Source organism: Lissotriton vulgaris, chromosome 6 (genome assembly GCF_964263255.1).
Source record: "Lissotriton vulgaris chromosome 6, aLisVul1.2, whole genome shotgun sequence".
In the NCBI taxonomy this organism is placed as follows: domain Eukaryota; kingdom Metazoa; phylum Chordata; class Amphibia; order Caudata; family Salamandridae; genus Lissotriton; species Lissotriton vulgaris.
This window is the reverse complement of record NC_141694.1, coordinates 820,494,333-820,520,779: the sequence shown is the minus strand read 5'-3', so window position 1 is coordinate 820,520,779 and position 26,447 is coordinate 820,494,333. Positions and strand designations below refer to the sequence as shown.

Below are 26,447 nucleotides of genomic sequence, written 5' to 3'. Positions count from 1 at the left end.
ACTTTTTCCAATGGCAGGCTTACACAGTCTTGGTAGAGGGACGCCTAGCGGCCAAGATGACATTACAGATTTTGGGAGGAAGGTTGAAAGCTGTCAAATGTTGCTGCTCAATCTCCATGCAAGAAGGCGGAGAGTTAACAGGTTCAGATGGAGAACGCTCCCTTGCTCCTGCGACAGAAGATACTCAAGAAGGAGCAGCCTGGTCACAAGGATGACTTGGGCCCAGTCATTCTTGATCGTCTTGAGAACTCTGGGAAGGAGTGGTATGTGCGGAAAGGGGAACTGGACGCCTGAGCTCCACTTAAGACGAATAGCATTCTCCGAGAGAGTGCAGCCTCGGAAACTTCAGTGCGCAAAACTGCTGACATTGCACAGTCTCTGCAGTGGCGAACCGATCTAACCAAGGCTCTCCTCACTGCTGTAAGAGACCTTGCACCACCTCCGGATGGAAACGCCATTTGTGGTCCGCTAAGCATCTTCAACTGAGTTAGTCCACTCTGACATTCAGAGCCCCGGCCAGATGTTGAACCACTAGAGAAATGTCCTGGTTTTCCAGCCGTGTTCAGGGGCGCAGGGCCTCTTGGCAAAGGGTCCAGAACTCCACCCTTTCTTGTTTGTTGCAGTACCACATGGCAGTGGAGTTGTCCATGAAGATTTGTACCAGCCTTGCCTTGATGGAGGCTTTCAATGCCAGTCGGTTCGCCTGGAGTTCTAGCATGTTTATGCGGCCGCTCCATCCCAAGAGTGATGCATCTGTCACAACTGAGACCTAGTTGAGGAGGGGAGAGCGGTTGGCCAATGACCCAATTGCGGTTAGTGAGACACCAATGCAGATCATTTGCATTTCCCTCCGAGATCTGCACTAGGTCAGAGATAATCCCCTGATGTTTTACCCACTGCAGAGCCCGCATATGCCATCTGGCATGGGTCACTAGCAGGATGCCATGAGGCCCAGCAGCCTCAGAGTGAGTCTCACAGAATCCCAGGATAGCGGCTGAAATATAAATATTATAGCCGGAATACCCTGGACTTGCCACTCGGGAGGATAAGCCAGAAACTGCACTGTATCTTGAAAGGATGCGTCTGCGAGGGAGTCAGGTCTGACTTTGGCATGTTGATAGTGAACCCCGGCGAATGCAGGAGTTTCATCATAGTCTGGAGGTGGGAGACAGACAGCCTAGGGCGAGCCTACATTCAGCAGCCAGTTGTCGAGTTAGAGGAAGACTGGCAACCCTGTCCTCCAAAGATGAGCCACAACCACCGCATCATCTTGATGAACACCTGAGGGGCGCTGGTAAGGCCACAAGAAAGCACAGTCAACTAAAAGTGCTTGTGGTCTACCGTAAACCGCAGATAGTGCCGGTGGGCAGACAGGATGGGAATATGAAAATAAGCATCCTGCAAGTCCAACAATACTACCATCCAGTCTCCTGGGTCCAGGGCAGACAAGACCTGAGCTAACATGAGCATTTTGAATTTCTCCTTTTTCAGGAAGAGGTTGAGAGTTAGGAGATCGAGACTAGAGCAAAGGCCCTTGTCCTTTTTGGGAACCAGAAAGTAGAAGGAATAACAACCACAGCCTACTTCTGGCACCGGAACCATCTCTATGGCTCCCTAGGCAAAGAGAACCGAGACCTCTTCGCTGAGAAGGGACAGATGATCCTCCGTCAGCCGTTCGAGAGATGGTGGCATATGGGAAGGGGAGGGAGAAGACCCTTAAGGCAATCTGCAAAACCCATCAGTCCGATGTTATGAACTGTCAGTGGGGTAGGCGATAGTGAATCCTTGCGAAAACTGGGTGCCCGTGGTGGTAAAGGGCAGACTAGGGGGGTTTGGAGGCTGTTGCAGCAGGTGGTGGCACATTGACCAGACTGCTGGCCACCTAACCCACAAGGTCTGTGAGTACTGTGCCTTCGGCCACACAGAGGCTGGGATCCTGCGCGGCGCTGTGGTTGGCAGGCATTGGCACGGCTGGGAACCCCTTCTGTAGCCACGAAAGGAGGAAAGGCAGAATGAGGTGGATGTGGGGCAGCAGAGAGGCATAAGGACTTGGACGCAACACGAGAATCCTTAAGGCACTTGAGCTCTGAATCTGCCTTCTCTCCAAAGAGACGGATACCATCGAAGGGCATGTCCATAAGGGAAGTTGGAAATCCCCTGAAAAGCCAGTCAGTCTCAGACAGGCATGGCTCCTAAGGGCTGCTGACGTGTAAACTGCTCTGCCCAGCAAGTCAGATGTGTCGAATCCACATTGAATAATGAACTTTGCCACATCTTTCCCGTCGGGGACAGCTTGAAAGAGTACAGTCTGGGCCTCCACCAGGACCTTTGCTCAACCGTTTCCCACAAAGTGTGAGAATAACGGTCCAAAAGGCATGCAGAATTCATGGACCGCAATGCCAGGCTGGCGGAAGAAAACATCTTTTTACCAAATGAATCCAGCATTTTGGATTTCTAAACCGGGGGAGCGGCAGGGAAAGCACATTGGGAGGTGAAGGCTTGGACAACCAAGCTCTCACAGGTAGGTTGTTGCGTGAGGAAGTTTAGGTACCCAGGACCGGGATGTGGCAGCAGACAATCGTCGTATTGACAGGAGGCCCAGTGCTGGGTTTGGACCAGGTACCCAACAGGACATCAGTGAGGGAGTCATTGAATGGGAGTAAGGGTTCCGACATGGAGACTCCTGGTTGCAGCACCTGCCACCGTGAGTAGCTGAAAGTTAAGGACCTTAGCACCACCATCGTGTAAGAAGTTTCCTCCTCTGTAGCCATGGTAGGGGGAGTAAGCAGGCCAGCATCTGGAGATATATCCAGGCCGCTGGCCGAACCCAGAGCCTAACACCAGTCCATACTCTGTTCTTCCTCGTAGAGCCACCACATATTCTAAAAGGTCGAGCGACCCCTCCCATTCTTCCCCCAGGCCAGGCTACTAAAAATTAGGCTCAGGCCCGATCTAGGAGGCAAGGCTCCTGCTGACGTCAGAGTCTAGCGACACCCCCTGGCTCAATGTCAGTTGGGGATGACAATGGGGATTGCTCTGCCTGGAGTATCGGCATCTGGACTGATGCCGGGGAAAGTCGAGATGGCATGACCGGGGTTGGTCCGGATCCAGGAATGGATACCTGGGGGACCCACCAGAGCCGGGTCTGGAGAAGCCAGTGAGGAACCAGATGGGACCTCTTCTGACCCCGCGGGGCCCAATGGCGCGTCGAAGTGGTTAGGTCGCCCAAATATGAGGTGCATGGTTTCATAGAACTCTTTGAATTGAGCGGGGAGTCTCTCAGGCCTTCGGATTTGGGGGCGGCACGGAGTCGGCCCAGGTGCCGGTTCCGGAGAATGAGGCCTGGATTGCCGAATCTACCTCGTCTCGTCGGCTGAAGACTTCTTGCTTCTCCTACCTGAGTGTCCCGATGACTTAGAATGGGAAGAGGAGGATTTTGGGCTCCACAAACTATTCCGAGACCTTCCCCTTGACTGGGATTTCATCTTCCGCAGAGTCTCATCCCGAGCCTCTTGCAGCTTCCGACAACGTTCCCTCAAAGACTTCAAAGCCATGTGCAAATCTGGTGCAAATATGCACCTTTGAACTTCAGCTGGAGACAGGAATTTATGTATTAGAGATACAGCCCAGCAGTTTGGGCAGGATACTCCCTTTTGGCGCCTGCCTGTAATGGTGTAACTCAGTATGCAACAAGGTGGAATACAAATGAATTACCAGTGGTTATGATTAGTTTCAGTATCTTCTTCGTTTTATGTGTTACATAAATAGTGGCTACTGCATGTGCTGATATCAGACTGGCCTGCATTGCATGTTTTTATTTAGCCATAATGGGGTAAGATTTAATTTACTGCTGTAATGTTAAGCATCTATTGTTGCAAACTGTTTCTCTTCTTCTCTAGATTTTGGTTTCTCTGGAGGGAACTGATAATTCTGTGACATGCTAAAAATGTTATTAAATGTGGAGTAGTTTTAAGGTAAACGAACAAGTTACTTACCTTCGGTAACGCTTTTTCTGGTAGATACTATATCTGCCTGTGGATTCCTCACCTTGTGCAGCAGCAGAGGAAACAACAATAAAAGGAGTAGGAGGGAACTTATTTGTGAGGCCCTTCAAAAACCTTAAAACCACAGGAGACTTAAAAAGAGAGGGCTGGTCAGGCAAACAAAGAAAAGCCGACAGCGCCGAAAGATAGCCCTTAACCGTGGCAACAGCAAGCCCTTGCTGCGCCAAAGAAAGAGCAAACCGGAGAACATCAGACAAACGGGCTCTCAAAGGGTCAATATCATTCTCACCACACCAAGAGACAAATCTCGACCATCTATATGAATAGACAGTCTTAGTGGAGTCACGCCTGGCTGACAAGATGACATCCACCACGTCAGGCGTGAGAGAAAAGGAAATCAGGTTGCCCCGCTCAATCTCCAGGCATGAAGGTGCAATGTCTGGAGGTGGGGGTGTAGAACCTGCCCCTCCATCTGAGAGAGGAGGTCTGCCCTGAGAGGGAGACGGAGCGGCGGGTGAGAGGAGAGGTGGAGTAGATCTGTATACCACACCCTTCTTGGCCAGTCCGGGGCGACCAATATAACTTGGGCCCGGTCTTGGCGAACCTTCCTCAGAACCCGAGGAATCAAGGGTATGGGAGGAAACGCGTAAAGGAGTTGATTTCCCCAACTCAACTGAAACGCGTCCCCCAAGGCTCCTTGCAACGAATACTGGAGACTGCAGAATGACGGGCAGTGAGCATTCTCGCGAGTGGCAAACAGGTCCACCCGAGGAGTCCCCCACGTCCGAAAGACGTGACGAACCACCTCCGGGTGAAGCCTCCACTCGTGGTCGGCGGAGAACTGCCGACAGACTGTCTGCACGCATGTTCAGAACTCCGGCCAGATGATTTGCCATCAGACAAATCTGGTGGCCTGAGCCCAGGACCAGAGACGCAGAGCCTCTCTGCAGAGACACTGCGACCCCACTCCTCCCTGCATGTTGATGTACCACATCGCGGTCGTGTTGTCCGTCAGGACTTGGATCGACCGACCGCGAAGGGAGGGGAGGAAGGCCTTGAGCGCCAGACGTATCGCCCGCAACTCTAGAAGGTTGATGTGAAGCAACCTTCCCTCTGGAGACCAAAGACCCTTGACCTCCAGATCCCCCAGATGAGCACCCCACCCTAGAGTGGATGCATTCGATATCACCGTGGACACCGATGGAGGTAGTTGAAAAGGCTTTCCTTGTGACAGATTGCCTTCCACGCTCCACCAAGACAGATCCGCTGCAGTTTCTCTGGAGATCCTCACTGACTCCCCGAGATCTCCGTTGTGCTGAAACCACTGCCTGCGGAGACACCACTGGAGTGCCCTCATGTGCCAGCGTGCATGGTTGACCAACAGAATGCAAGAAGCCATCAGACCGAGCAGGCGAAGGACCTTCAGGACTGGAACGACCGCTCCATTGAAAAATAAAGGAATCATTTCCTGAATGTCGCGAATCCTTTGAGGAGGAGGGAATGCACAACAAACAGTAGTGTCCAGTACAGCACCTATGAACAGGTTGCGCTGGGAGGGCACCAGGTGAGACTTGGGTACATTTATCGAAAAACCCAACCTGAACAACAACTGAGTTGTCTCTTGCAGATGATGGAGCACCTTCTCTGACGACTCCGCTTTGATCAGCCAGTCGTCCAAATAAGGGAACACAGGTATCCCCGACCTCCTGAGATGAGCTGCCACCACTGCCATCACCTTGGTGAAGACTCGAGGCGCAGTAGTAAGACCAAACGGAAGGACCGCAAACTGGTAGTGTTGCGATCCCACCGTAAAACGGAGATACTTCCTGTGCGACTTCAGGATTGGGATGTGGAAATACGCATCCTGCAAGTCGAGCGACACCATCCAGTCTCCTTCCAGCAGCGCTTGAAGAACCTGAACAAGGGTGAGCATCTTGAATTTCTCCTGCTTCAGATAGAGATTCAAGATCCTGAGATCCAGGATTGGACGTAGTCTGCCATCCTTCTTGGGAATCAGGAAATACCGGGAGTAGCATCCCTGACCCCTTTCCTGCTCTGGGACCACCTCTATCGCACCCTTTCGTAACAGAGTTAGCACCTCCTCCTGCAGAAGAGACAGATCTTCCTCGGCGCAATAGCCTTGACAAGGAGGGTAATTGGGAGGGAATTGCCGAAAGGGAAGGGCATACCCATTTTCTACAAGATTGAGAACCCAAAGATCTGATGTAACCGATTCCCAATCCTGTAGAAAATGGATAAGCCGACCCCCAACCGGACCCACATGATTCTGAACAGCGGATCAAAATAGGCCAACAGTAAAAACGCAAGCGCCAGTAAGTTCACTAAGGGTAAAGAACTAAGCTACCTATCTATCATCACAGCCACCCACTCCATACCCCGCCCACTCATATACATCAGGATGAAACCGAAAGTTATCGCGACCGGACCCTGCGAGAAAAAGAAAAAGAAAAGGGGCCATAGAACACAACAAAGGCAAGATAACAAACCCCGCTCACACCCCCCACCCTGCTGCCCCGCAATGGCTACGGCCTACCCCACTAGCAGCGCGCCTGTCGCCCAGAGGAATACCCGAAAGAGAGAAGAGAAGAAAAGAGGGGCCATAGAACAAAACAAAGGCAAAATAACAAACCCCCCCACCACCCTGCACCCCTGCAATGGCTACGGCCTAACCCACTAGCAGCGTGCCTGTCGCCCAGAAGCATCCCTAAAAGAAGGAAGCAGCGGAGGAGGAGAAACAAAAACACACACTCCCGGACTCCCCTCCCCCCCACCAGATGCGACCCCCCGGAATCAAATTCAAAAGAAAGGGCAGCGAAATACACAATCAATCCGGGGAAGTACCAAACATACCACCCGACTCCCGCAGTTCACAGGTCACAATCCCAGCAACCGATTACATTATTGTCCCGTGTCCTGAGAAGCCCCACAAGTTATCCTGGCTAGTAAGAGTGTTCACTAGAGCAATTGTAACCCAGGCCACAGCAGCAGTGAGAGCGGTAAAGCTTTCATGGAAATTCAAGTCAGTACGAACAAGCCAATGAAAGGATAAAAGTTCACAGTCTACACAAAGCAAGCGAGGAAAAGCGTGACAGGCTGATAAAACTCTCCAATAGTCACAGGTGATCTTGTTGAGGCAGTCAAGGTTGGCCACAGGGATGTTCGGCGAGATAGGGCTCAAGCAGGGAACGCTGACAATGTTCACGGGCGCGCAATCTGTATTATAGGAATCCGCAGCGCCAAAGAAATCCGGCTCCAGCACAGGGACCTCGAAGTCGGATATACGATGTTCCGTTGGTAGCACCGCTGGCTGCGATGATGGCAAAAAGCCACTGTCCGGTCTCCGGTAAAGATGGTCCATCGTTACCGAAAGTGCCCGGTAGTTGACGATGATCTGTGAGTGGAGCGCTCTAATGGCCGCCATTACGGCGTGCAGCGGTGGCGTGTCTTTTGTCCCCTCCATCTCCTCTCGCAAGCAACAGATCAGGATGCAGACCCCCGGAGGCCGGCTTCTCCGGGGTAGCAGGCAAATCTGGAGCGGACACCAACAACGGGCGCTCTCACCTCACGATGTTGCTCCTTCACCGCTGATCAGGGCTCCCGTCCGCACCCCCACGGCAAGCTTACTATGTCTCCAGGCTTCGGATACGGGGCCAGCAAACGATGTGACACGCCGTGGCGTGTGTGTTGCAGGCAGGATACGAAGTCGCCGTCAAAAACCAGGAAGATTATATCTCCGTTCGGGAGACCGGACAAAGCCCAAGGTTCCAGCCGATGTTGTTCAATTCCAGCCCGGATGGGTCGGAAATCGAGGCCCCGCCTTCAGCTACGGGGTAGGCCAAGAATGAAACACGGCATATCTCTGTCACCCGGTATGATAAAAAGTTCGGGATTGCGCCTTCAGAGTCAGCTACTCCTCACACATACGGGAGTCCGGTGTGAAATCAGGGTGACTTGCAGGATATACGAGCTGCTGGCAGAGGTCGGCGGAGCTGGGAGCTTAAGCGGCCATCTTGCTTGCTAGCGTAGCTCCTCCTCCGCATAAGTCAGTGTTTTTGGATTCAAATTGTGTCCCCAAGACAAAGTGTACATTAGAGATGGGGTGGTTCTTGAAGCTGCAGTGCACCTTGGTGTGAGAGTCTGATAATTTTTTTAAACATCTGGTTGGTTTGCTATGTAGGGCTTGGTGTCCTAACAGAACTGAAATCCATTTTAGCACTAACAGACAGTGCATATGTGATGACATGAAGAAAGAAGGCATATTGCATTAAAACCCCTTTAAACCCCCTTTTTTGAATGGCTAAACCTGTTTCACATCAAAACATGATACATCCCAGGTTTTACATGGTCATTAACAATCTAATAAATATATTGACTTTGCTATAAAAAGAACATGTTAAGTGAATTTACATACATTGAAGGCAGAGAGATCAAATGTAAAAACAATGTCTACCTTGCAATTGCTTTTCAACTCGTTTCAGCTCTTGTAAGATTGATAAAATCTCCTGAGGAAAAACAAATAATGAGTTAATTTTATTAGCATTATCGGCAAAATTGAATTTCTATTTGACGATGAAACTGGTGATGCAAACACTAAACAATCTCATTCTGCCCTCAGGCTACGTCCAATTTTGCTTAAGTACACAAAGTTATTGATTACAATAGAATAAGAATGTATATATATCACAGTATACTGTTTGTATAAATAATATATTTCACACAGACCTTTCCTATTCCATAGACACCCACAGCTAGACTTGTGCGAAACAATTTCTACTTGTGTATGATTTTAGATTTTTTACAAGCAGAAATATTCTGCTGAAGTTAATAATAATTTATTCATAAGCAAGGTCAGATCATAAATTGCAAAAGGGCCCTACAATCTACAGCTCATCCAGTGTCAATCTATTTACATACTTGATTTGAGCAATCTTTGTAAATCTATGTATGTTTTACCCATAATACAACAACGGCTTGTCTCTTAAGCCGAGTGACTATTGTTTTTAATTTTATCATTTCCCCTGTGCCCTGTGTGTCAAAATAAATTGACCCACTGATTCTGGTAGGCTTACACCCAGAGAATCCATAGATGTGTAATGTACAGAGCTCATGATCACTAAGGTAGGAAGGAACGGCCACACATATATGGTTCAACACAAGTGGCCTTGCACACGAAAAACACAAATAACCAATGTATGTTTTAATTTGATTGTAGAAGATGATATCTTTATGGAATAAAGAATAAAGATATCGTCTTCTAGAATCAAAAATAACACCTTTTTCGTCTTAGAGTTTGGGAAGTTATCCAAATACAGTTTGAATTGCTTTAAATTATGGACAATAATTCCTTTCATACATTGTTTATTTGTGTTTTTCGGGTGCAAAGCCACTTGTGTTGAATTGTATGTGGTGGTTTGCAAACCGCCTTTATGGGATGCATGTAGGTCACATCCCAGGCCTACTGCACAGAGTGATCATTACAATCCCGAAGTCACAATACGTAGCAACAACTGGTGCTGGACTGTTGGCTCGGACCTTAGATTTGTGAACTTACACATATATGGTGTCATTAACAAAATGTATCCACTGGGAGGTGCTACTCTGCTAGAACTGACCCTCCTACCCAGTTTGTATAAACATACTTGTAAATAGCAGTTTGCTAGCACTTTCCATTTGGTAGTCAAGAAAACTGGTTTATTTTGTCTTGCTATTACTTTAATGTGATACACATCAATAATTACTGCCTGCCTCTGGACATGTAATTACAAGCAATCAGCCAACACATGTTTTGTTTTAGATTTGCTTCCCTCAGCTTTTTCGAGGCGTTTCTTGGTTTTCACAGTTAGCTTTAAAACGATCTTTCATCTAAGGAGTAATCTCACAGATCGGTCATTGTTAAAGTCACTTTCGTCTTGCTGTCCCTTTTATTGTCACAATTAGATTTCCTGTCTGATCTGTGCAAGAACTGCAATTAATGGACTAATGCACATAACATAAATTAAATAAAAAAATGTATGTGCAAACAATTTAGTTCCTTAACTCTCAAAACAATGACTTGGAAGATGCATTCTCCAGTCTATTCTACATCTGGAGAAACCAAACTCTTCCCTGCACATAACAAATGTTAGATAATCAAATACAGTTATTACTAGGATGCTTTCTTTGCCACAACAAGAAACATAATGAGGATATACCCCAATAGTAACCGTGATAAATAATCACTAGTAGCTCAGAGACAAACAATGGCTAAGTGAAATCAAAGCCAAACCAAGACAATCATCTTGGTGCAGAAAGTATAGTCAATGATGGCATGCTGTATGAACCTGCTGGCCAGCACCATACCAGCAAAGTATTTAGGTTGAGGTAAGTAGAAATGGCATATGTGGCCACTAAAGCTTAAAATAATACCATGACTCATTCTTAGCACGGAAAGGCATCGTACTTAAGTGTCAATGTAAGACCTTGGGAAAATTTGGGCTCATTCACAATGGTAAACTTACACATGAGTAAAACTACATATGTAAGTTTACTCTTACACTTTTTGAGTAACTCACTACCTTTGGCTACTCACCATTTATAAGCGTAAAGTTACTGAAAAATGTAGACCTACAAGTCTCTACCTCCTCAAACAGGGGGTGGGGGAGGGCAAATTTAAGTGTGTAAGTTACTACAGCTAAAAAAGGAAAAAAGGAGCAGTGGTAAGACCAGCACAACAGATGCTAACCACTAATTCTGCTATACCCTCTCATCAAAAATTAGAAAATAATAGAGGCAGGGAGTTAAAATAGAGTGCCTTAGGAAATAATGTTAAATTAAAATAACGTAATTTGACTTTTTATGCAAATATTTATGTAAAATTGAATGTTAAAAAATTATATATTTTTAATTAGTATTGAATGAAAAACAAATGTTACTTTTTTAATTTAACAAATATTTTTTATTACAACAAAACTCAAGTATATTTTATACGTAACTTTTGAAATTTGTAATACATAATTTTAAAAAATTCAATTTATGTGGAACTTTTTAAATAAAACTTCGAAAATGATTTGTATTTAGTTTAAAATATTTATATTAATTTAATAAGTATGTAAAAGAAAGAGGTTAATAGTTTAAAATTTCTGCTAGTAACTTTTCACATGTAGGTGGAGCTCTCCATATGGTGAAGTATAAGAAAAAGTGTATATTTAATTGAAACTCTTCATGTTAAAAAATGTTATAGATTTATTTTAATTTTAGAACAATATAAAACATTTCAGCATTAGTAACAATTAAATGTAAATATAATTATTTCGAAAATATGAAATTAAATTAAAAGTATTTCTTTGAAGTTTAAATTATAAAAAAATTCCACCAATAAAAATATATTTTTATTATGCATTACAAATTATTTAAAATAATGCATCAAATTAAAAGCATTTTAATGATAATTTAATAAAATGCATGGTAAATTATTCTTTACATTTTAAAAAGGTTATTAAATTATGTTAGATTTAATATGGTGTTTGAATAATTTAACATTATTTCCTACATAGTTTTATTTTCAGTCCATACCTTCCTTATTTATGAGAGGTTGTTGCAGTATCAGTGGTAAAAATATAGGCTGTGAATAGGAATGGGCTTACTCTTTGTAGGTGTGAGGGAGGGAGTTTGATGGGACAAGGAAAGCCATTGAAGAAGAAGCAAGCACACGAGTGACAATGCTGCCAACCAATAGTAAGCAAAGGGCGTGTTATAAACCCTTGTAAGTTCTTGATAACGCCACAATAGGTCTTTTGCAACTAGACAGCTAACAATGTCTGGTAGGATTGACTTAAAAAGATATTCTCCTTCATCAACTTCTTTCCCTTTTTATGTATCTGGTAAGACTATGTAGCAACATGGGCTTGCCAGCAGCAGTGGGTGCCAGATTTCCCTTAAGATCAAAAAAATGCTTCCCTAGGGCCAAATCACCGGAGGTAAAGCATGATGAATTGGTGTAACAATGGCCGTTGAAAGATCCTTGCAGCATCGCTTCAATTTTCCCTAATCAGTCATAGTTAGAAGGAGTAAAGAACTGCTAAAAAAAAGCCCACTGCAAGAAACAAAAAAACTCCTAGGTACACTCAGAATATTAAAAACGAGTCTTGATTTAATAAAATGAACATAAAACAATGGTGATGCAAAAATTGACAGTGAAACCCTTCAGCAGCTAGCACCCAACCTATTATCCCCAAGATTATCAAAAAGAGGGAAAATACCCTAAGCTGTGTGCACACAATCTAAGCACCCACTGTCAAGGTGCAGTCCTACTGGCCCCAACAATATTCAACATAAAGACAATCGGTGCACCAACACATCAATGATATCACAATTAAGAAATTCTTATCCGAAGTTTGTTCTTTAAGTTCTCTTTTTTTATTGGAAAAACATATTTAGTAACTTGAAGGGTAGACCAGCCAACGCGTTTCATCCAATACGATGAACTTCTTCAGGGCCAAAGCGAATTCGTCTCAGAAGCAGATGACCGGAAACCGGACTGTTCAATACTTCCGATTGAAGTATAAATGAGTTACAAGCAGCTGTGACCCGGGATCAAATGCCAGGAAAATGCGGTACTTCCCGAACAGATAAAAACCTGCAATGAAATTTTGATGGAGACGGTCCAAAGCAGCAATCTCAAACAGCTGCGCACCATGTTAGGTGCCAAAGCCAAATACACGGGGAAGTCCTCTTTCTATCCTGGGTATGGAGGAAAGTGGAATCCTCAAACTTCCCAGATTATAAGGCTTGCAATTGAAAACAACGAAACAAGCAAACCGCCGTTTCCGGAGTCGATAAAAGCGGTGAAGAATAGATTTATGAAACATCTCAGCATCCTGATGCACAAGTTACTTACCTTCGGTAACGATATATCTGTAAGAAACAGTAGTTAGTATTAGATTCCTTACCTTAGAATATCCCCAGGCGTTAGACTGGATCCGGAAACTTTTGCGTAGCAGTACCCTTGCGCGTCGGTAGGCGTCGTCTGCAGCTCGCGTCCATCGTCGGCGTCGTTGGCACCGGGATGACGTCGCCGGAGTACTTAGACGCCGCCCTCACACGCTGACGTCAGTTCTTATACACAGCTTTTCCGCGCCAGAAACTCAGAGCCATGATAAAAACCAACACTGGTGCCATGAAACTAGGGCCCTGAAAGGGGATGACCTTAACCCTAGATATCGGTTCGAAGAATGGGGTATGATGGGTGGGGCGGTAAGGAATCTAATACTAACTACTGTTTCTTACTGATGGAATATGCTACTTACCAGTATGCATCTGTTCTTGGCATGTAGGGCTGCTGACATTCATATCTGGGCATAGATCGCCGCCTAGTGTTGGGTCCGGATGACTGCACATTGTTGTCCTGGAAGAGTCTTCGAAGTATCACGAGATAGGTGGCTCCTCCCCTGGACTACAGTGTGCATGGGCATGCTCTCCATCCTTAGATTGTTTTTCGCCATTGTGACAGAGATGGAGTGTTGTACAGTAAGAGATGTCCATGCAAGCAAGTGTGAGTTAGAATGAATGCTACAGCTGCGACAGGCACCGGGGAGGAGGGTGAACGATATGAATGTCAGCAGCCCTACATGCCAAGAACAGATGCATACTGGTAAGTAGCATATTCCGTTCGAGGCATGTGGGCTGCTGAATTCATATCTGTGCATAGAATGTATAGCAGTCTCTCCCTTAGCGGTGGCTACCTGTGCCAGCTGCAGCAGTCTGAAACAAAGTTTTTAGAACAGCCTGTCCTACAGCAGCTTGCTGTTTGGAATGTACATCAACACAATAGTGTTTTGTGAAAGTATGTATGGTTGTCCATGTGGCTGCTTTACATATTTCTTCTAGAGGAATGTTTCCTAGGAAAGCCATGGATGCCCCCATTTTGCGTGTAGAATGCGCTCTTGGGGGAACTGTTAAAGTGTGTTTTGCTTTAAGATAACATATTTGAATGCACTTAACTATCCATCTGGCTAGTCCAGATTTAGAAATGGGGTTTCCTTTGTGTTGTGGTGAAAAAGCAACAAACAACTGTTTTGTTTTCCTGAAATCCTTTGTCCTGTCTATGTAATATAGGAGAGCCCTCTTAACATCTAGTGTGTGTAGAGCCCTTTCAGGAACTGACTGTGGGTTTGGGAAGAACACTGGAAGTTCTATTGTTTGATTGATGTGGAAGTGGGATACCACTTTTGCCATGAATTTAGGGTTTGTCCTAAGTACGACCCTATTTGCGTGGATTTGGAAGAATGGTTCTTGAATAGTTAGGGCTTGCAGCTCGCTAACTCTTCTAAGTGAAGTAATCGCTACGAGAAAAGCCACCTTCCATGTTAAAAATTGTACCTCACAAGAGTGTAAAGGTTCAATAGGTGCTCCCATTAGTCTGGTTAAAACAACGTTTAGGTTCCAGACAGGTGAAGGTGGGTGTCTTGGGGTGATCACTCGTTTGAGCCCCTCCATGAATGCTTTAATTGCAGGCACTCTGAATAGGGAAAGGTGTTGCCTGTTTTGAAGGTAAGCTGCTATGGCAGCTAAGTGTATCCTAATGGATGTATAAGCTAGATTGCAGCGGTGCAGGTGCAAAAGATAGCATATGATATTTTGAGTTGATGCGTCTAGTGGGTTTATGTCATTGTTGTTACAGTAAATGACAAAAGGTTTCCACTTTGCTGCATAGCATGCTCTTGTGGTAGGTCTTCTTGCCTCTTTGATAATGTTCATGCAGTCAGGAGGTAAGTTTAGGTAGCCAAACTCTATGACTTCAGGAGCCAGATTGCAAGGTTCAGTTGCTGCGGATCTGGGTGCTGAATGTCTCCATGGCTCTGCGTTAAGAGACTGGGTGTTAGTTTTAGTCTTTGATGAGGCACCACAGAAAGTTCTAGGAACGTGGTGTACCACGGTTGTCTCTCCCATGTTGGAGCAACTAGGATTAGCGTCATGGAGTGCTGGCGCAGTTTGCGTGCCACTAGCGGTATCAACGGTACTGGTGGAAAAGCGTAGGCAAATTTGCCTGACCAGTTCATCCATATCGCATTGCCCTGAGACTGCAGGTGTGGGAACCTTGCGGCGAAGTACTGGCATTTTGCGTTTTCTTTTGTGGCGAACAGGTCTATCTCTGGTTGTCCCTACTGTTGGAAGTATGGTTGAAGCACTGTGGGATGAATCTCCCACTCGTGCATCTGTTGGCTGTGTCTGCTGAGCAGATCCGCTGTTTGATTGTCCTTGCCTGGGAGGTGTTCTGCCATGAGACATTTTATTTTTGAATGGCCCACTTCCACATGCTTTGAGCTAGATGTGACAGCTGTGGAGAGTGTGTTCCTCCCTGTTTCTGTATGTAGTACATAGCAGTCATGTTGTCCGTCCGGATCAACACGGTCTTGTTGCAGAGATGTACTTTGAAAGCTTTCATTGCCATAAAAATTGCCATCAGCTCCAGTAGGTTGATGCGCATTTTCTTTTGCTGCATGGTCCATAAGCCCTGCACTGTGTGGTGGAGGACATGGGCTCCCCACCCTATCAGGGATGCGTCCGTTGTTAAGACTATTTGTGGTACAGGCTCTTGGAACAGTCTTCCCTTGCAAAGGTTTTGTGGATTCCACCAATGCAGAGAGTTGTATGCACGACTGGTCACCAACACTAGGTCGCTTAATTGTCCTTGAGCCTGGTTCCACTGACGTGCTAGGCACTCCTGCAGCGGACGCATGTGTAGTCTTGCGTGAGGGACTATGAAAATGCATGAGGCCATCATGCCTATTAGTTGCATAAACACTCGGGGTGGGAGCGAGTGTTGGGGCCTGAACCTTTGGATTAGCGTCTGAATGCTGTTTATTCTGACAGAATTTGGTTGTGCCTTCCCTGCTAGAGTGTCTATAGTCTCTCCCAGGTATTGTTGTACATGGGACGGCTGGAGATGGGACTTTGGGTAGTTCAGCGAGAAACCTAAACTGTGCAGGAGGTGAATAGTGCGTGACATGTGGCTGGCACATTGCTGGGCTGACTGTGCTTGTATCAGCCAGTCGTCCAGATACGGATAGACATGAATATGCGGTCTTCTCAGATGTGCAGCTACTGTCGCTAGGCACTTGGTGAAAACTCTTGGGGCTGTTGTCACCCCAAAAGGAAGGACTTTGAATTGATAGTGCTGATTTTGTATTGTAAACCTGAGATATTTCCTGTGTGCTGGGTGTACTGGTATATGGAAATATGCGTCTATGAGGTCTAGTGTTGCGAGGAAGTCTCCATGATGCAACAGTGGTAACACCTGCTGTAGAGTGAGCATGTGGAAATGCTCTGATAAAATGTATTGGTTTAGGGGCCTGAGGTCCAGAATTGGTCTGAGAGACCCGTCCTTTTTGGGGATTAGAAAGTACAGTGAGTACACCCCTGTACCGTGGTGTTCTAAGGGTACCAGTTCTATGGCCCCTTTTTGTAGCATGCTGATGACTTCCTGCTGCAATAAGTGTAGGTGTTCTGCGGACATAGGACGGTGTCTTGGAGGTGTGTTGGGTGGTGTGGAGATTAATTCTAGGCAATAGCCCTGGTGGATAATTTGCCTCACCCACCTGTCTGTAGTTATGTTTTCCCAGACATGCACGAACTGATGTAATCTTCCCCCGACCGGTGTTACATGGTCTGGGGGTAGTGACAAGAAGTCACTGTTTGGTATTGGTAGAGGATCTGGTGGTGTTATTCCCTCGTCCTCTACCCTTGCTGTTATTGCCACGGTATCCACCTCTACTGTTCTTGTTGTAGGTGTTTTGCGTGTTCCCTTTGTTGTATGAGGTTTGCTGTGATGAGCCTGCTCTTGCAGTTCCTCTGTTGCCGGAGCGACGAAAGGAGCCACCTCTGTATTGTTGGGACTGCAAGGCTCCCATAGACTTTGCAGTCTCGGTATCCTTCTTCATTTTGTCTAGTATTGTGTCCACATTAGGGCCAAACAAATAATCAGGCTTTACAGGTTGATTGAGTAAAGTGTTCTGAACCTCATTTTTAAATCCAGATATGCGGAGCCATGCATGTCGTCTAAGCAGGACACTGGTGTTGATAGCCCTGGCTGCTGTGTCTGCCGCATCTAGCGCACACTTGATGGAGGCGTTAGATATGAGCTTTCCCTCTTGTATCAGGAATTCTGCCTGTTCCTTATAAAGGTCAGGCAGATGCTGGAGAATCTGCTCTAGTGTGTCGTAATGGGCCCTGTCATACCTGGCTAACAGGGCTTGTGTGTTAGAAATTCTCCATATGTTCGCTGCATGAGCAGCTACCCTTTTGCCCAAGGCCTCCAGAATTTTAGACTCCTTGTCTGGAGGTGGAGCCTCGCCAGTAGTTTGCGAATTTGCACGTTTGTGTGCATTTGATACTACCAAAGAGTCTAAAGGTAGCTGTCCCTTAATGTAGGTAGGGTCCACTGGTGCTGGCCTATATCTCTTTTCTATCCTGGGTTAATGACTTGTGCCCTGGTTGTTTCCTTCAATATGTCCCCTGCGTGTTTAAGCACCCCTTTTAACATTGGCAATGTTTTCACTGATCTTTCAGAGGTGTTGAAAGTATCAAAAAGGAAGTCTTCCTCAATGGGGTCTGTATGCATTTCCACGTGGTGGTTGTATGCTGCTCTTTCTAGCAATGCATTGAAACCAGCAGTGTCCTCTGTAGGCGTAGTTTTTATAGGGTATGCAGTATTGTCTTGCATGGGCTGAGAGTCTACAGCATCTACAGGGTCAGACCATCTTTGAGTTTGGTCGTCCTGGTCATTGTCCACAAATAATTATAAATTTCATTATCCTCATATTCCGCATCCTCATCTGTGTGTGTGGGAGATTAGAGGCGGCAGACCCGGAAGCTGAGATTGGCCCTGGACCAGGGTTCAATTCCCCGCCTCGGCGGGTCTTGGGCTCAAAAATTCCACGGACTCGATAATTCTCGCTCCTGTGCCTTCTCGACTCACGGGTTCACACTCTGCGACTCTGGGCAATAGCTTGCTTAATCTCCACAACGGCCCCTCGCGGCGGGATGCCTGGCTTTCACCTTGTGGATACCCTGCCGGGGTTATCTCACAGGGGAATACCAGGACGGGTTCCCTAAGCAAGCGCCGGGAAACCCTTTGTGGGTAGCTGTGCGCTATATAAGCTCAAATACATTTACATTTACATAAGTCTCTTGCACATGTGGTCTGATAGGCTCAAAGAGAGTAGGAGATGTTGAAGAGTCTCTTTTTTTCTTTAATGGTATTTTATAGGTTTCAGAGTAAGTGTCTGGTCTGATTTTCCAGTATCGGGGTCGACGTACAGTTTTGATTGTTCTTCTGTCGAGGGCTCTTGCTCTTCATAAGCCTGAGCTCCTTTACCAGTTATATCCTTTTTTGTTGGCTTCGGGTCGATTTCCTTTGTTGGTTCGACCGTTTTATGCCGTATGTGCGTTGGAAGTCCAAATTTTATCGGTCCGAGGGACTTTTGTGCCTCCACAGTCTTTTTGGGCTGGGTGAACTTCTTCGGTTCCGATATTGTTATCGATCCGACAGTTTTCTTTGGTTCGATAACCACTTTTTGGTTTTGTGTCGTCTTCGAAGCCTGCTGCTTCGGAGCGATGATTTGTTGCCTCGGCTCGACGGATCCCTTCGCTTCGATCCTTGCCTTCGGGTCGAGTGTCTTTCTTTGCACCGTCTTCGGCTTGTCGACCTGCTTCGGTTCGACAACGATCTTCTGCGGGAGTCCTTTATTGATGTTGCCTGGCGTCGACTTCGATCGGTTCGACGGCCTACAGCTTAGGCATGTCTCTGGGTGTACTGGCTCTCGGCTCGACAACCCTCATATGCGACCCAGCCGGGTCGACGGCCATTTTGTTTTTGGTCGGCGCCGATGGATCCGCACCTCTCGGTCTGAAGACTGTAAAGTCTATTAGTTTCGGGTTTTGTTTTGCTTCCTTCACTTTCTGTTTCGATATTACCAAGGAATGGTAACGTTGCAGTGATGGCTCTTGTCTTATATTCTTAGCCGGGCTGAATTGCGGGGCTATAGAATCGAAGTAAGGATCTTGGCTAAGGCCTTCCGGCGATGCCTCGACCTGAGCCTCTGAAAGCGTATCAGTAACAGTACTGGGCTCCGTACTCACGGTTGGCCCCGTGTCCTCGCTGGAGTCGTCCTCGACGGCTCCTATGCCTGGATCGTCGTCCCCTACCTCGACGATGTCGACTTCTTTGTCGAGGTAGTAGTCTGAGTCATGTTCCGATTCCTGCTCCGACTGTTGGTCTGAGTCCTCAGCTTCGACGACTTCTTCGTCGTCTTCAAAGATGTTCTCCGGCTCAGGCGCTGGCTTCTGCATAGTCTGCCTCGCTGCTCTTCGAAGCAGAAGTGTCTTCTTCAATCGAAACTGCGCACAAGCTAAGCAGTCGGCTTCATTGTGTTCCGGAGATAAACACTTGTTACACACAGGGTGTTTATCTATGTGTGGAAATTCTGAGTTACAGTTGGGGCATCTTTTGAATGGACTTCGGCCCTTTGGTGTCAAAAAGGCCACGCGGCCCGACTCGACGTTCTGAGTAGAAAGAAAGTTGTTGGTACCGATCGCAATAACAATACCGACGCCCCCGAAGGCCTTTTGGCCTTTAAGAAAAGTTTTTTATCGATTCCGAACTCCGAGTTGGAAGTCACATCCGAACCCAATGGCGGAAAAAAACAATCTAAGGATGGAGAGGATGCCCATGCGCACTGTAGTCCAGGGGAGGAGCCACCTATCTTGTGATACTTCGAAGACTCTTCCAGGACAACAATGTGCAATCATCCGGACCCAACACTAGGCGGCGATCTATGCACAGATATGAATTCAGCAGCCCACATGCCTCGAACATATCGTTACCGAAGGCAAGTAACTTGTGCATCTGAAAGAAACAGGTTAGTATTAGATTCCTTACCTTAGAATAGATACCCCAGCAATACCAACCCCGGTGGTGGGTCTGCGAACCAATGATCACACCAGAAAGTCCTGGAGAACGGAATGGCCAAAGAAGCCATCTCTCCGGACTTGGCTGTCCAGACAGTGCTGTCTTGTAAACGTGTGCAGCGAGGCCGACGTAGCTGCCTGACGGATGTCCTGCAAGGGGACTCCCCGACCCATGGCAGTAGTAGCTGCCGTGGCCCGAGTGGAATGGGCCCTCAGCCCAACAGGAGGCTCCTTTTTAGCCAAGGAGTAGCATACCTCGATGCACAACACGACCCACCGACAGATGGTCCGCTTGTGCACCGCCGGACCTTTCTTTGCGCCCATGTAATCAACAAAGAGGTGGTCATCCACCCGGAACTGGTGTGTGCGATCCAAATAGAATGAGAGCACACGTTTTGGGTCCAGACGGTGAGAGCCTCTCTTCCTCTTTCGAGGGATGCGGAGGCGGAAAGAAGGTGGGCAAGGTGATGGACTGCCCGATGTGGAAGGCTGTGACTACCTTGGGCAGGAAAGAGGGTCACGTCAGCAACACAACTTTGTCCAGATGGACAGAAAGGAAGGGAGGTTTAGAGGAAAGAGCCTGGAGCTCACTCACCCTCCTGGCAGAGGTGATGGCAACCAGGAATGCAGTCTTCAGAGTAAGGAGACGAAGAGGACAGTTATGAAGTGGCTCGAAAGGAGCGCACATCAGATAGGTCAGAACAAGATTCAAGTCCCACTGAGGCATCACGAAAGGAACAGGAGGAAACATATGAGTGATGCCCTTCAAAAACCTATTTACAACTGGGGACTTGAACAAATAGGGCTGATCAGGGAGCCTAAACAAGGCGAAAAGAGCAGAGAGGTAGCCCTTGATAGTGCCCAGAGCAGAGTCCTGCTGGGCAAGAGAGAGAAGAAAGACAAGAACCTCTGAAAGAGGGGCAGAAAGGGGATCCACAGCCTTTGCTGTGCACCATGCCACAAATTTGTTCCACCTGCAGGCGTATACAGATTTTGTGGAGGGACGCCTGGCTGCCAGAATCACATTACAGACTTCAGGAGGCCAGTCAAATGGCCTCAACTGCCGCCGCTCAATCTCCACGCATGTAAGTGGAGACTGGACAGGTTCGGGTGGAGGACCGTCCCCTGCTGCTGCGACAGAAGGTCCTCCTGAAGAGGCAGACGAATCGGGGGATCGACAGACATGCTGAGTAGCTCGGGATACCAGTATCTTCGTGCCCAGTCCGGAGCCACAAGGATAACTTGGGCCCGGTCGCGTCTGATCTTCTTCAGCACTCTGGGCAGAAGTGGTATAGGCGGAAAGGCGTACAACAGACCGCAGCTCCACTCGCGACGAAAAGCGTCTCTGAGCAAGTGCCGCCTTAGAAATTCCAGAGTGCAGAACTGATGACATTGTGCGTTCTCTTCTGTGGCGAATAGATCTAACCAAGGCTCTCCCCACTGCTGAAAGAGGCCTTGTGCCACGTCCGAGTTCAGACGCCATTCGTGATCCATCATGAACCGACGGCTGAGTTCATCCGCCCTGGCATTCAGGGAACCTGCCAGGTGTTGAACCACCAGGGTCACGCCCTGATGTTCCAGCCACTGCCAGAGGCGCAGAGCCTCCTGGCATAGGGTCCACGACCCCACCCTGCCCTGTTTGTTGCAGTACCACATGGCGGTGGTGTTGTCCGTCAACACCTGCACTACACTCCCCCGGACAGAGAGGAGGAATGCCTTCAGTGCAAGCGGGATCGCCCGCAGCTCCAGAAGGCAGATATTGAGCCGGGACTCCGCCGGAGACCAGAGGCCTCTGATCTCCGCCTCTCCCATGTGGCCCCCCCAGCCCTGGAGGAACGCGTCCATCACAACTACGTGCTCCGGTTGGGGTAGGGAGAGGGATCTGCCGCTGACCCAATCACGGTCCGTGAGCCACCACTGCAACTTTCTTGCAGTGCCCTCCGAGATCAAGACATGGTCGGATAAAGTTGCTCTGATGCTGGGCCCACTGAAACTTCAGGTCCCACTGCAGAGCCCGCATCCGCCACCGGGCGTGATGCACCAGAAGCATGCAGGAGGCCATCAGCCCCAGAAGCTGCAGCGTCAACCTGACCGAGACTCGGGATAACGGCTAAAAGATCGGAATCAGAGCCTGAATATCCCGATCCCGCTGTTCGGGAGGATTAACCCGAAACTGAGTCTAGAACCGCTCCGATGAACAGGAGCTTCTGAGAGGGACACAGGTGTGACTTCGGCACATTGATGGAGAACCCCAGCAGGTGCAGGAGGTCGGCCGTAGTCTGATGACTGTCTGGGGCGAGCCCGCCTTCAACAACCAGTCGTCGAGGTAGGGGAAGATTGAAACCCCTAACCTGCGCAGATGAGCTGCGACCACCGCCATCACTTTCATGAACACCCGTGGGGCGCTGGTATGGCCGAGGGGGAGCATGGTAAAGTGAAAGCGCTCATGGCCTACCGTGAACCGCAGGTAACGCCGGTGGGCCGGCAGGACGGGGATGTGAAAATAAGCGTCCTGCAAGTCCAACGCTACCATCCAGTCTCCCGGGTCCAGGGCAGCTAAGACCTGAGCCAAAGACAGCATCTTGAACTTCTCCTCCTGGAGGAAGCTGTTGATGTTCCGCAGGTCCAAGATAGGGCGTAGGCCCCCTTTGCCCTTCTTGGGAACCAGAAAGTAGTGGGAGTACCAACTACACCCTACTTCTGGCCCAGGAACGCGCTCGATGGCCCCCTTGGCCAAGAGGGCCGTAACTTCCTCTTGCAGAAGACTCAAGTGATACCCTGACACGCGGTGGTACTGCGGTGGCATGGCTGGAGGGGTCGCCTCGAAGGGGAGGGAGTAGCCCCTTCGGACGATGTGCAGCACCCACTTGTCCGATGTGACAGTGCGCCAGTGGAGGAGGTGATGGCGAACCCTGCCCCCACTGGCGTCACATGGGCCTGAAAGCTCGGACTAGGAGGGTTTTGAGGCGGATGCTGCAGGGGTAGGTGTGGACTAACCTCGCCGTTGTCCCCGACCGCCACCATGGCGGTTACTACATCCGCCACCGCGCTGGATGTTAGTCTGCGGGCCGTGGCTGGCAGGACGTGTGGGGGCTCCCCTTCCTTGGCCACGAAAGGAGCGAAAGGCAACAGTTTGCTGGTGCGGGGCAGAGGGGCCCAAGGACTTGGCCGTAGCCCTGGAGTCCTTAAAGAGCTCAAGCGCACTGTCTGCCTTGTAGCCAAAGAGGCGACGGCCATCAAACAGCATGTCCATAAGGGTGCTTTGGACATCAGCCGAAAAGTTGGCGGACCTCAGCCAGGCGTGGCGACGAATCGCCACCGTCGTTGCCATCGCCCGGTCCAGCGAGTCTGTGGTATCCAGCCCACACCAGATGGAATACCGTGCCGCATCTCGACCCTCCACAAGGGCTTGGGTGAGTTTAGTCCGGACCCACTCCGGACATTGTGGCAGCACGTCCGCGACCGTGTCCCACAGAGAGTGGGTGTAACGGCCCAAGAGGCACGCAGTGTTGACTGACCGCAACCCCAAACTAAGTGAGGAGAACATCTTTTTACCATACTGTTCGTACCTCTTGGATTCCCGATTGGGGGGGAGCAGTCAGGAATGCGGTCAGGGAGTTAGAGGCCTGGATGACCAGGCTCTCGGGGGTGGGGTGGGTGGACAGGAAAGAAGGGTCGTCCGGAGCCGGGCGGTGGCGCCTGGCCACGTTCCTATTTACAGACGGACCTGTAGTGGGCTTGGACCAAGTGCCCAGAAGAACGTCTGACAAGGCCTCATTAAACGGTAGCAGATGCTCAGCCGAGCTTGCCTGCGGTTTAAGGACCTCAGTGAGGAGGATAGTCCTCACGGCCGCGATGGGGAGCTCATGGCCGAAGGCCTTGGCAGCCCGCGTCAGCACCACACTATAGGCAGCCCCCTCCTCCTTAGCCACAGTAGGAGGGGAGACAAAACCAGCGTCGGGCGAAGTGTCCAGACCACTGGCCTCCCCTAGCTCACCTGCCCAGTCCTGAGAAGACTGGCACTCACATACCAGAGGGTCCTCGGACCCCTCCCAATCCTCCTCGCCACCCATCGCCTGGTACTCAGGTTCAAAGGATGGGGCCGGGTCGTAGAAGTAGAAATCTCCTAGGTGCATCTAATACGACGCCAGACCCGAATCAAGGGTAGGATGGGGATGGCGTCGTCCTTGGACGGAGCCGGGGGTGACTTCTGGGGGCCGGCGCCGGCGAGGTAATGAGGTCGACCGGCAACGACCCGGATCAGGAGCCGGATCCGGCAGGGCCCTGCGGCGTCGGGACCTAAGTCGCCGACGGCGCCGGGGCCGTAGCACCCGATGGTGCCGGGGTCGAAGCACCCGATGGCGCCCGGGCCGAAGCACCCGGCCCGCTTGGGGACCCAGTCGGGGCCGCTTGGCCCGAAGGCGCAGCGGAACCCGAAGGAGGAGTGAGCGACCTCATGGTCATGAGGAAGGCCTCGATCTCCTCCGGCGTCGCGTTCTGCCCAGGGACCGGCTGGTATGGAGCAGGCCGCGACGCCTGCGGCTCCGGCGGAGCCGCGGGGGCGGTGTCTCCCGAACACCTGGCCACATCGCGCGAGAGTCGGGGGGAGTCAGAAGAGCGATGTTGCCTCTTCGACTTCTTGTGCCTCTTACCTGAGGACTTTGAGCCCGAAAACTGATGACGATTCCCGGAACTGTGGTGACTCCGGCCCTGCGACCAGTCCCTCGACCTCCTTCCGGACCTGGACCTCGAGCGGCGCGGGGCTGACTGCCGGAGCTCGAGTCACTTGCGGGACCGCTTTGGACGTCAGGGCAAGGCAGTCGGAGCAGCACTTGTCGTCGTGGTCGAGGCCCAGACAGTGAAGGCACCGGCGATGAGGGTTGGTAACCGACTTCAGTCGGCTACAATCGACGCAGGGTTTGAACCCGGGCATCCCTACCGGCACCGTCGGAGTCGAGAGACTTCGAAAGATGATCAAAAAGGATCGAAAAAGTTAGTCAAAAATTGACTAAGGGTACAAATTTTCCGGATCTGCGCTTGCTGGCCGCGGAAAAAAGAAGAACTGACGTCAGCGCACGAGGGTGGCGTCTAAGTACTCCGGCGACGTCATCCCGGCGCCAACGATCGCCGGAGTCGCACAAGGGTACTGCTAAGCAAACGTTTCCGGATCCAGTCTGACGCCTGGGGATATTTTAAGGTAAGGAATCTAATACTAACCTGTTTCTTTCAGATAAGCACTGCAGCCAAAGGTACACAGAAATCTAACACTCCTCCAAACACAGGACGGAGAATTGATTCTGTGTACCTTTGGCTGCAGCGCTTATCAGGGTACTGAGCTGTTTGATATATGACGTATAAAATCAGCAAAAGAAAAATCGGTGACTGCAGTAAAAGTATAACTAGCAGTGTAGGAAATTGGTAACGATGTATGTATAAAGACAATAAAAAAATGTTTATCCACCATATCATTTGCAAAACACATGTGTGAATACAATCAAATTAATAAGCAAAGCAACAAATTGAGATTTTGCAGCATTTCTAGCAAAGCTGCATCTTGTAGTCAGTCATCAGTAAATGCTGTTAATTTTAGTGCATATAAACTATGAAACATTTTTTTTAACCGTAAGGAATTTTAACAACAGAAGCCGTTCTTGCCAGCATTTTGTAAATACTTTTTAAGAAATAAAATGTTTGGCTTGAAATATGTCCTCATACCATGCTTGATGTTTTTAGAACAGGAATTTCGCTTTCTGCTCGCAGTTTGTTTTCAATTTCATCCCAATTTCGGTCTTGGTCCTTAAATAATATTCTACCAAAGTAAAACAAATACATTTCATTATAATACAATACTATACACTTGAATACTTTTCTTAGCCAATGCACAATAAATACAAAACCCCGTAAAACTCCCAGAAGATAATCAGAAATTTAACTTTAGCATATTAAACTTCACTCAGCAGCAGAAGCAAGACGTGTCACATATCTCTTTCATAGCTAAACTGTGTGTTGCGCTTCCACCGTGAGTGCAGGCCTGCCAAAAGGTCTGTGATCCCTAAATGAAAATGTACTATGTGTTCCAGTGTGACTACTGTGACGTCCCCATGCTCAATGGCATTTTGGGCCAGATGTACAAAGCTTTTTAGTGGCGGCAAACCCTGTGATTTGCATAATTAGTAGCTTTGCAACCTTCAAAATGATTTTGCCTATGTACTAAATCAGTTTACCGAATAGCAAAACTATTTCTCAGTCAGTAAAAGGGTATACTAATCACTACTAGGAAGGGGCTTGTTGTGGGAATCCCTTCCAAATAGCAATTTGTTACCTTGTGAACCATTGGTTTGCAATAGCAATTCCGGTCGCAAACTATAAACGAGTGATGTGGTGGTGTCCCTGAGTGATGTGGTTGTGTCCCCGAGTGATGTGGTGGTGTCCCCGAGTGATGTGCTGGTGTCCCCGAGTGATGTGCTGGTGTCCCCG

The 26,447-nt window shown here is 48.6% G+C and overlaps 1 protein-coding gene across 3 annotated transcripts in view; it reads right to left on the bottom strand.

Moving 5' to 3' along the window:
- The window catches only part of CEP170 (centrosomal protein 170), a 598,101-nt gene that overhangs the window by 32,207 nt on the left and 539,447 nt on the right, over positions 1 to 26,447 (bottom strand). For all 3 annotated transcript variants that reach the window (XM_086926848.1, XM_086926849.1, XM_086926850.1), the window contains 2 exons: positions 25,686 to 25,779; positions 8,476 to 8,527 (listed from right to left, as the gene is read on the bottom strand). In XM_086926848.1, the coding sequence (XP_086782974.1) occupies positions 8,476 to 8,527; positions 25,686 to 25,779 (146 nt within the window). The remainder of the gene's footprint in view (positions 1 to 8,475; positions 8,528 to 25,685; positions 25,780 to 26,447) is intronic.